General features: G+C 35.5%; 1 protein-coding gene across 2 annotated transcripts in view; it reads right to left on the bottom strand.

The window, feature by feature from the left end:
* Positions 1-12143, bottom strand: part of LRRC49 (leucine rich repeat containing 49) — a 232482-nt gene that overhangs the window by 175131 nt on the left and 45208 nt on the right. For both annotated transcript variants that reach the window (XM_006776066.2, XM_006776068.2), the window contains exon 7: positions 7274-7417. In XM_006776066.2, coding sequence (XP_006776129.1) covers positions 7274-7417 — 144 coding nt within the window. The remainder of the gene's footprint in view (positions 1-7273; positions 7418-12143) is intronic.

Raw genomic sequence — 12143 nt, forward strand, 5'->3', positions numbered from 1 at the left:
ATACACGTTTGTTGATTTGTTGATGATAGCCATTCTGACAGGTATGAGGTGATACCTCATTGTTGTTTTGATTTGCATCTCTCAGATAATTGGTGACTTTGAGCATGTTTTCATGTCTCTTGGCTTTCTGAATGTCCTCTTTCGAATGTCCTTTCTGAATGTCCTCTATGCCCATTTTCTGATTGGATTATCTTCCTTTTGTTAAGTTGCATGAGTTCCTTGTAAATTTTGGAGATTAAACCCTTATCAGAGATAACATTGGCAAATATGTTCTCCCTTGCAGTGGGCTCTCTTGTTGTTTTGTTGATGGTTTTTTTTTGCAGTACAGAAGCTTTTTATTTTGATGCAGTCTCAGTTGTTTATTTTCTCCTTAGTTTCCATTGCCCTGAGCTGTATGGTAAAGATATTGTTACAACATATGTTTGATATTCTGCTGCCTACGGATTCTTCTAAGATTTTTATCGTTTCCCATCTTACCTTTAACCCCTTCCCCAACAATTTTTTTGTTAAAAACGTTTCTTTTTCAGACTAATTTTTTTATTTTGGTTCTATATAGTATTTTTGATGCTGGTTATGAAAACAGTTTGTAACTCGTCTTCCTATAAACCATATTTTTTTACCATATTTTCTTAGTATACTCATCGACGACTGAAAAAGAACATTTTGTGAAAACGAGTATACACGTTTCTGCCGGGGAAGGGGTTAAGTCGCCCCATAGATTGGCCCTGATCACAGGCCAGGCCTAGGAACCCTACCCGTGCATGAATTTCGTGCACTGAGCCTCTAGTAGTATCATAAAATGTTAATTTCCTGGTTTTCATTACTGTAATGTGGTTACATAGGAAAATTCCTTGATTTTAGAAAATACACACTGAAATATGTGAACATAAAGATGTTTAATGCCTGCAACTTACTCTTAAATGGTTCAGAAAAAAATAGAGAAACAGAGAGATTGATAGATATAAAGAGAAAGAAAGAGAGAGAGAATGATCAAGAGAGAGGATAAAGCAAATGTACTAAAATGCTATCATTTAAAAAATCTGAATAACAGTTACTGGTGACTATTATTATACCATTATTACAACATTTTCTGAAATTATGTCAAAATTTAAAATGTTAAAAAGGTTAAGGAATAAAAAAGATATACCAGGAAAAAGTAACCAAAAGAAAGCCGACATTAACATTATACAAAATAAATGTTAAGACAAGAAGTATTATTAGTTTCCTGATACATACACTACATACCTAGAACAGTGTCTGGCATAAGGCCCATGCTCAAAAATTGTTGTTCAATGAAGGAGTAATAAAGATATGTAATACATAATGAGGAAAGGAACAATTTACCAGGAAAATGCACCAATTTTAAATTTACGTACACCTAGAAACATAGCTTCAAATACTGAGTATACACTAGGCAAATATATTGTTAATAAGTATTGACTATAAGTATTAACAAGGTAATAAAGCAAACCTCAACAAACGTAAAAGAACCAATTACATATAATCCACATTCACTAGCCACAATAAAATAAATTAGAAAAGAATGACAAGACAATCCATATTAAAAAATTTTAGAAATATTTCTTAATAGCACATAGCTCAAAGAAGAAATAATACTGTAACTCAGAAAATAATAAAACTACTAAATTGCAAAACTTGGGGAAAGAAACTATAGTGGTTCTTAAGAGGGAAATTTATAACCTTAAGGGCTCATATTAAAAAATTATAAAAACCGAAAAGAAATGTATCAAATATCCAGCACAAAACCTTAGAACAGTGGTTCTCAACCTTCCTAATGCCGCTACCCTTTAATACAGTTCCTCATGTTGTGGTGACCCTCAACCATAAAGTTACTTCGTTGCTATTTCAAAACTGAAATTTTTGCTACTGTTATGAATCGTAATGTAAATACCTGATATGCAGGATGTATTTTCATTGTTACAAATTGAACATAATTAAAGCATAGTGATTAATCACAAAAACAGTATGTAATTATATATGTGTTTTCCGATGGTCTTAGGCGACCCCTGTGAAAGGGTCGTTCAACCCCCAAAGGGGTTGCAACCCACAGGTTGAGAACCGCTGCCTTAGAAAGAAAATAGAGGGAATAAGAGATGACATCAAAAATCCACAAAATAATATTTCTAAAAGCTATGAGAGAGGTTCAATAAAGCCAAAATCTGGTTCTGTGAAACCACTAGTAAAATACACAGCCCTCAGGTAATGATCAAAAAAAAAGTGTACAAATAAGCATTAGTAGAAGTGATAAGACATGAAATAGAACATAAGAAAGTAAATTTAGATGAAAGAAAACTATTACACATCAAAACTGATGCCCACTATTATTACTGAGTTCAATAGTTTAAAACTACCCTGACTATTTAACAGATAAATTCTACAAATAATCCAGGAACAGATCATCTTTATCTCATATTAAACTGAGATTTATACTAAACTAGAGGCCCGGTGCATGAAATTCAAATTCATGCAGGAAGGGGGGGGTGGAGTGGGCGACTCAGTCTGGCCTGCATCCTCTCACAATCTGGGACCGTTCAAGAGATGTCTGACTGCCGGTTTAGGCCCAATCCCACAGGCTCCTAACCCTGCCTGCCTGAGTGCCCCTTAATGCTCGCCTGCCTGCCTGATCGCCCCTAACCACCTTTGCTTGCCTGACTGATCACCCCTAGTCGCTTGCCTGCCGGCCTGGTCGCCCCTAACCAATCACCTGCCTGCCTGATTGCCCCTAACCACCTCTGCCTTGGCCCCCACCATGGAGCTTTGTCCAGAATGACATCCAGAAGGTCGTTTGGCTGTCTGGCCTAATTAGCATATTATGCTTTTATTATTATAGATAGGAAACCAAAATAGAGATACACAATTAAAATGGGAAGCGCCCCTATTATACTTTACAAAGCTAGTATGACCTTTATACCAGAAAAGAACAAAAATAAAAGAAAGTACAGGCCAATCTCATTTATTTACATATAAATATTGTAAATAAATTATTAACAAACAGAATCAGTAATGTATATAACATACATAATGACCAAAAATGTTGGAATGACTTATTACAAAATCTTACAATTTTCAAATTTAATTTATTAAAGAAGAATCCATATGATCAATATAAGAATTGAAGAAAGATCATTTAATGAAACCCAACAACCATTCATAATATAAACCTTAAGCAAACTAATAAAGGATAATTTCTTCAGACTGATAAATGGCATTTAGCAGACACAACTAGTGATACATTCCCTTTAAAATAAAAAATAAGTTAGTTTTACTTCTTTACCCAACTTTGTACTGGAGATACAGTCAAACTGGAAGTTCAGTCAAACAAGAAGATATAAAATCTACAATAGGGAAAAACTATCGTTGTTTGTAAAAATAAAATTTATATATATATGGTCTAAATTTTTAAAAACCTAAGGTAATCTACAGATATTTTATTCAAATTATTAAGTGTTAGAGCAAGGTTGCTAGATATAAGATCAATGAACCAAAATAAACTGTGGTTCCATATACTAGTAAGAGTAGGAAACCTACTTCTGACTAAAAAAAAATTTACAATAACAAAAAAGTATAAGATATCTAGGAAGAAATCTAAAGAAAACAAAACAAAAATGCCCTGGACAATGTATCCCAGTATCCCAGTGGTTAGAGTGGTGGCCCCCACACCTAAGAGTCGCAGGTTTGATTCTCAGTTAAAAGCATATACCTGGATTGCAAGTTTGATATCTCTCTCTCTCTCTCTCTCTCTCTCTCTCTCTCTCTCTCTCTCCAGATCTATTTCTATCCCTTGCATATATACACTCACACTAATAGAAACTATATAGTATTGTTTTGTGAGCTTATTGTTTTATATACGTGGGGACGTTTTTCCATGTGGGAAGGAAAGAAAGCAGCTTGTGAACGAAAGGAGAGGGAAGAAAAAGAAAGATTGGGGATCTACTTCTACTAGCTCTGACAACAAAATAGAAAGTTACAATTATTAAGAGAGTGTTATACTGAAACATGGATAGGTATCAGTTAGACAGGCAGAGAGGCCAGGCACAGACCCATGCATATGTGGATATTTAATTTGCTAGAGGGAGATACTATCGAAGGCAGAGATAAAGACAGAAAAATTCACTTTTCAATAAATGAAGAAAAAATGAAATTGGATTTCAACTTTACATTACAAGCAAAAATCCATTTAAAGACCAACTTTAAAACTTTGTTAGACAATATAGAAAAATATCTTTTTGTCCACAGCCTTATAAGGGATGATTTTTACTTCTGTGCCTCAAAAGACAGCAGAAATAAAAGAGATTTGTATCTTTATCAACTGGAAACGGTAAACAAAAAAAAAACAAAAAAACTTTTTACAATGGGCAAAGGATAAGGCTATTCAGAAAAGGGGCAATCTCAATACTAAAGAAGAAAAAGGATGAAAGGCCAACCTCACTGGATATTCAAAATGAAATCTCAATGCAATACAATTTCGTAGTTAAAAGATTAGCAAAAATAAAAAGGTCTGACATCAAGTTTCACCAAAGATGTGAAATTAAATAAATTCTCAGGTAGTACTGATGGAAATGTAATTTGGTACCATCACCTTGGGAAAAACATGGAGGTATCTGATAAAGTGTAATAATATGCATAATCCTGGCACCCAGCAAGCTTCTCTTAAGTATCCACCATTGAGCACTGTTTTTCAAATACAGGTTGCAACCAATTTTTTATTGGTCAAGAAATCAATTCAGTAGGTTGAGACCAACATTTTTAATGAGATAAAATCAAATCAAATAGGATATGCCAGAATGGATTACAGCAAGGGCAGGTGTAGTGTCATGAAACGCTTGCTCCCGGTATCTATAATGGACTCACATAATATGTATTAAATAAGTGGGCCTCAATGTAAATGTTTTATTGCATAAATTATGGCTAAAAATGTTTGAAAGCCGCTGACCTAGAGACAGTGTTATATACATAGGCACAAAAAGACATGTAAATAAAGTTATCTGCATCACTCTTAATAACCAAAAATTAAAATATTATTTTTCATAAATAGAAGAATGACTATTTAGTTACAATAATATAATGTAGTACTATATAACAATGAAAATTAGTGAACTAGAGCTACAGGTATCAACATAGATAAATCTCAAAACATAATGTTAATAAAAACAACTTACAGACGATACATACACTACTATGATAATACCATTTATAGGACATTTAAAAGAATGCAAGAGAATTACTTCATATTATTTAGGGATCCAGGCAGAAATGGGGAAAAAACAGACATGCATGGGAATAAACACCAAATTCAGAATTGTAGTCACCTCTGCAGAAGAGGAAGAAAATGTGATGGGGGAGAGTTACACAGAAGGCCTCAACTATTATTTGAAACATTTTTATTTATTAAGTCGATTAGTGGATATACAAATGTTAGAATATTCCTATTCTTTTGAGAATGTCTGTAATGTTTTATAATGTTTTAAAAGGGAAAATCCCATATAAAATAAAATAACATGTGGTTTAAAATTTCCAAGAAAAAGATCAGCAAATTTAACAAACAACTTTTCTACATCCAAAAAAATGAGATCTCTAACGAGATGGTGAAATATGTAGTGCATTCATTTCATGTCCTTCTCAAGATTCAATGGGTGAAGCAAAACAAACAAACAAACAAAAAACACAAAATGAGTAAACCCATGGAAATGCTTAAAAAAATAGATCAACATTTGATGAATTTCAGGGAGCTGAAAAGCAGAGAGGATAATATCAGAGATGATCTTAAACAGAGAAAACTGCAGCTCAGAACTCACAAAAGAGCTGCTGCATTGCAAAGGCGGCAATCCTTTTTGACAGAATGCCATCCTGCTCCATGCTCCAAATCAGTACATACAAAGCACAGGTGTGGACTGGTGGTTGACTGTGGCTAATCAAGTGGAAGTGTAATTAAAGTTCTGTCTACTCAACAGCTATTCCAGAAATACCAACAAATCCACACACCCCCAGCCCAACTCTACCCCAGCCATGCACACATACAACCACCTACAGAGCAGGTGGCGGAGGAAACCCTTATTTGGAGAGTTGGTATCTGGTCTCTAAATAGAGTATTTGTCAAGGAAGGATGAAGAGTGCAGGTGTTTTATCTATGGAGATAGTTAATAACTACTACAGTAGGACCAGAGGTGGAAAAGGAATGGCAGTTTCACCTGGAACAAAATTATATTAATTTCTAAAAGTTTAAAACATTATACATATAGTATCATTGTCAGGATAAAAAGTATGATGCATATTAATTTATAGGAAATTATGAGTATACATATAAGGATAAATAAGAAACTTTACCCAACTCTTGTTTTTTTAAAGCATTTCCACTATACCAAGCTGCCTGTTTAAGAATTGCAGTAAGCCCAGCCTGTGTGCTCAGTGGTCATGGTTCAATTCCTGGTCACAGCACATGCCTGGGTTGTAAGCTTGAACCCCAGTAAGGAGCATGCAGGAGGCAGCCAATCAATGATTCTGTCTCATCATTGATGTTTCCATCTCTTTCCCACTCCCTTCCTCTCTTAAATCAATAAAAATAGATTTAAAAATTAAAAATTGCAAAGAATATGATATTTATGCATGCCTTCACAGCTCCAAAACTCCTTATTTTTTCCCTTTGCAACAATTCATCAGCATTCATTAATAAACTTCTTTCATATGAATTCTATACCCATGATAAAACAGAAAAAGATTCAGTATACATTTACACTGGCTGATTCATTTACTGATAATATTTCTATTCTGTTTTTAATTTTATATTTATATTTTAAAATAGAAAACACATAAATACTTCCCAAAATCAAAAAATATAAAGCTTAATAATTATGTCTGCAATTTAAGTTCAGAAGGAAACAGAATTACCTTAGCTGCTTGCTTTGCACAAATCAATGCTATAATATTTATTTCATTTCCCTAAAGCCGTGGTCAGCAAACAGTGGCTCGTGAGCCACATGCGGCTCTTTGGCCCCTTGAGTGTGGCTCTTCCACAAAATACCACGTGCGGGAGCGCACGTACAATGCAACTGAAACTTCGTGGCCCATGCGCAGAAGTTGGTATTTTGTGGAAGAGCTGGTATTTTCTGGAAGAGCCACACTCAACAGGCCAAAGAGCCGCATGTGGCTCACGAGCCGCGGTTTGCCGAGCCGCAGTTTGCCGAGCCGCAGTTTGCCGACCACTGCCCTAAAGGAATGGCCAGGAATCACGCATTGGTTCCATTTTAATACTTACCACAAAAGTGATTTGATTGTGCCGCAAGTTAAGTTCAGTTAGTGAATCCAGCCCATTAAGATTATCAACGTGACTTAAAAGGTTCCTGGCAAGGTTTAAAACTCTCAAATCACACAAGTGATTGACATTTTCGATTTTGGCAATCTGTTAAAGATGAGGAAGAGATGGTTAGCAGGCATAAATCTCAGATATGTATGCTATAAAAACCAAAACTTAACTATACAGCCATTGGACTAAGTGACCATTTATATGAAGACATTTAAAAATCTACTTCTCATCTCAGTGACATCAGAGGAATGGCAGCATGAGAGAGCCCCTTGGTCTCTCCCCTTGAAGTTTCAACAATTTGAACAGCTAAAATTCAACAAAGGATTCCCGGCTCAACTCACAAACACAACTGAGATCTGCACATTGAAACATATAAAGGTGAGCAAGTGGGAGTGAACAGGGGAAGGGAGAAGTGAGAAGAGCTCGAGGAGCCATGGACTCAGCCTTGCAGCCAGAAGCTCACTGCAGGGCTCAGCCCAGAGAGAAGAGGAGTCAGGTTGTGAACGGCACTCCCTTCAACACAGAGGAGGAAAGAGATTTAGTCAGCATTCACGCAGGAGTGGAGAGTATAAGCTGCAGGTGAGCCCAGTGACCTGGGCAGGGATGAAACACACAAGTAAAGCCACAGTTATTTGGCCATGGAGCCCGGCCGCCTTCCCTTAACCACCAAAAGCATACCTCCCCTCACCCATCATGTAGGGTTGCAGAGAACATTTTCTGCAAACCTGAGAACTTGTACTACAGAAACACTTTTTCCCTGAGTGAAACGAATAATGTAACCCTGCTACTAATGTCAGGGTTGGGTGGAGGTTCAGGGGAATGCTGCGAAGGTCCACTGGTTGCCATTGCTCAGAGGGTAAAGCAATAAAGAAGGTAGCCTGGTTCCCTCAGCTCACCCCACAACTGCACAATGAGGCTACACTGCCAACAACGTATGGCCAAGGGAGACAGCACTGGGATTTTACAAATTTGGAGCCACATTGCCCACCATGTTCCCCTATATAAGATTAGTCTCCTGAGACCTGGGTGACTGGATCTCAGGGAAAGCGCCCACATTCTCAGAGAACAAAGGCGATTCTCCACCACACCCACAGAAACCTGAAAAACCAGAGAAGTGCAAGAGAGCAAAAAAAAAAAAACTTATAACCCAATGCCACCTACTGGAAAACAAAGAGAGACTTCTTACCAATCTATTAGAAAAGTGCCAATCATACATAGATGCCTAGACAGAGAAGGAATCCATTGAATACTATGAATAGCCAAGGTTACAAAGCAGCTCAGAAAGAAAATGGAAAATCACTAGAAAATAAACTTAAAGACATAGAAATATGTTATTTAAATGACAGAGGATTCAAGATTGCAGTTCTGAAAAACTCAAGATTCAAGAAAACAGATAGGCAGTTTAATAAAATCAGACACCAAATAAGGAAACAAAGAAATGGAAACTTTACAAAAGAACCAAATAGAAATTCTGAAGATGAAGAACTCAATAAAAGAGATCAAGAATGAACTAGCGAGCATAGGAAGTAGAGTGGACCAGATGGGGAAAGAATTAGTAATATCAAAGATAGAAATCTAGAAATAATGCAGAGGGAAGAAGAGAGAGGCATGAGCATAAAACAACAACAAAAGAACTCTACAAGAACTATCTGACTCCATCAGAAAGCAATACAGAAATAATATGTATTCCAGAAGAAAAAGAGAGGGAGTAGGGAACAGAGAGCTTATCCTAACAAACAGTTGATGTGAACTTCCCAAATCTATGGGAAGAGCTAATTCCTTTAATCCAGGTAGCAAACAGAACACCTAATTACCTTAATCCAAAAAGACCTTCTCCAGGCACACTGTACTAAAACTGCCAAAATTAATTTCAAAGAAAGAATTATCAAAGCAGCCAGAAAAAAGAAGAAAGTAACCCATAAAGTAAAGCCCAATAGGATATCATAATACTTCTCAGCAGAAATGCTACAAGCCAGAAGAGAGTGGATCTGAATATTCAAACTACTGAAAGAGAGAAATTACCAGCCTAGTATAATATATCCAGCAAAGTCATCCTTCAAATATGAAAAAGAAATAGACTTTTCCAGATGTACAGATGCTGAGGGAATTTATCACCAGAAAACCTCCATTGCAGGAATTACTTGAAGGGGTTATTCTATCTGAAACAAAGAGCATAGGGTCATAACACTATGAGTAAGATCATCAACAGACTTACAGCATAAACAAATAATCTGTGATAACAGTAACATAAAAGTAGAGGGGGTAGAGGTCTCAATGTGCAAAGAAGGATGGATATCAGATGCATTAAAAAAAGGACTACTGTATACATGAAACTTTCTTTTTCATAAACCTAATGGTAACCACACACACACACACACACACCAGAAATACATAACTTAAAAAAAAAGAGGAAAAAAGTATGAAAAACAACAGACAGAAACACAAAGGATAAGAACCAATGAAGGCACATAGCTACCAGAAAACAAAAAATAATATTATTATAGAGAATCCTCATACATCAATAAGTACCCTAAATGTAAATGGGCTTAATTCACCAATAAGAAGGTAATTAATAGCATACAGGATCAAAAACAAAACCCAACCATATGCTGCCATCAGGACACACATCTAAGCTGCAAAGACAAAAACAGATTCAAAGTGAAAAATAAATCTCCAAGCAAATAGAATCCATAGAAAAGCAGGTATAGCCATACTTATACCTGAGAAAATAGATTTCAAGATAACAAAAGTAATAAGAGACAAAGATAGACATTTTATAATGATGAAGGGGACAGTACATTAAGAAAACATAACACTTCTCAATATATATGTACTCAGTCAGGGAGCACAAAAATATATAAAGCAACTACTAACAGAACTAAAAGGAAAAACTGACAAAAACACAATTGTAGTGGGGGGCCTAAATACTCTACTAACAGCTCTAGATCGATCATCCAAACAGAAAATCAGTAAAGAAATATCGTTAAGTGACACATTAGACCTAATGCACATAATCAATATATACAGAGCTTTTCATCTCAACACCAAAATATGCATTCTTCTTTAGTACACATGGAACAGTCTCAAGGATAGACCATATGTTGGGACACAAACCTATCCTTAACAAATTTTAGAAGACTGAAATCATACCAAGCATATTCTCTGACAACAATGTTTTAAAATTAGAAAACAACTGCAGAAAGGAAGTAAAAACCCCTACAAATATTTAGACATTAAACAAAATACTACTAAAAAATGACTGGGTTAAAAGAAGAAATGAAAGGTCAGAGCAAAAGATATAACGAGATAAAAGAGAATGACAATATGGCATATCAAAACTTCTGGAATGCAGTGAAAACAGTAATAAAAGGAAGTTTATATCATTACAGGCCTATCTGAAGAAGCAAGAAAAATCTCAAGTAAACAACATAATATCACATCTTAAAAAACTAATAAAGAATACCCTAACTGGTACTCAGTGGGTAGAGCATCAGCCTGCGGACTGAAGGGTACCGGGTTCGATTCCCGTCAAGGGCACTTGCCTGGGTTGCAGGCTTAATCCCCGTTCGGGGACATGCAGGAGGCAGCCAATCAATGACTCTCTCTCATCATTGATGTTTCTATCTCTCTCTCTCCCTCTCCCTTCCTCACTGAAATCAATAAAGATACATATATTTAAAAAAAAAAACTAATAAAGAAGAGCAAAAGCAGCCCAAAATCAGCAGAAAAAAAGGAAATCATAAAAATTAGAGAGGAATTGAATGAAATACAGAACAAAAAGACTATAGAAGAAATTAATACAGCAAATTGCTGGATATTTGAAAAGGTTAATAAAATTAACAAACCCCTGGCTAGACTCACTAAGGAAAAGAGAGAAAAGAGTCATATAGACAAAATCAGAAATGAAAGAGAAGTTACCACAGACATTACTGTTTTATAAAGGATCATACTAGAATACTAAGAAATACTATATGTCAGCCACCAAATTCAATAATCTAGAAGAAATGGATAAATACCTAGAAAAATATAACCTTCCTAGACTGGATCATGAAGAACTGGAAAATATAAATAGACTGATCAACAGTGAGAGGAAATTGAAGCAACCATAAAAAACAAACAAAAAAAAAAACAACTAAACAACAACAACAAAAAAACTCCAGGACCAGATGGTTTTATTAGTGAATTCTACTAAACATTCAAAGAAGATCTAATATCTATCCTTCTCATACTCTTCCAAAAAACTGAAGATGAAGCAATGCTCCTTACACATTTTATGAGACCAACATAACCCTAATACCAAAATCTGACAAGAATAACACATAAAAAAGAAAACTATAGACCAATATCTCTAATTAATACAGAGGAAAAAATCCTAAATAAAATACTAGCAAATTGAATACAATACATTAAAAAATAAAACATCACAGTCAAGTAGTGGTCATTCCAGGGGCATAAAGATGGTTCAACATACACAAATCAATCAATGTAATACACCACATTAACAAAAGAAACGATAAAAATCATATTATCTCATCAATAGATATAGAAAAAGCATTTGGTAAGATACAACATCCATTTATGATTAAAATACTCAATAAGATAGGTAAAGAAAGTACCTTAATATAATAAAGGCCACATATGACAAAACCTCAGCTAATGGTGAAAATTGAAAGCTTTTCCTCTAAGATCAGGAACAAGACAAAGAAGCCAACTCTCACCACTCTTATTTAACACTAGAGGCCCAGTGCACGAATCGTGCATGAGTGCGGTCCGGCCGGCCTGCCACAATTGGGGCACGGCCAGCCATGGGGAGGGGCTATGG

This window comes from Myotis davidii, unplaced genomic scaffold, assembly GCF_000327345.1.
Source record: "Myotis davidii unplaced genomic scaffold, ASM32734v1 scaffold1069, whole genome shotgun sequence".
Taxonomy (NCBI): domain Eukaryota; kingdom Metazoa; phylum Chordata; class Mammalia; order Chiroptera; family Vespertilionidae; genus Myotis; species Myotis davidii.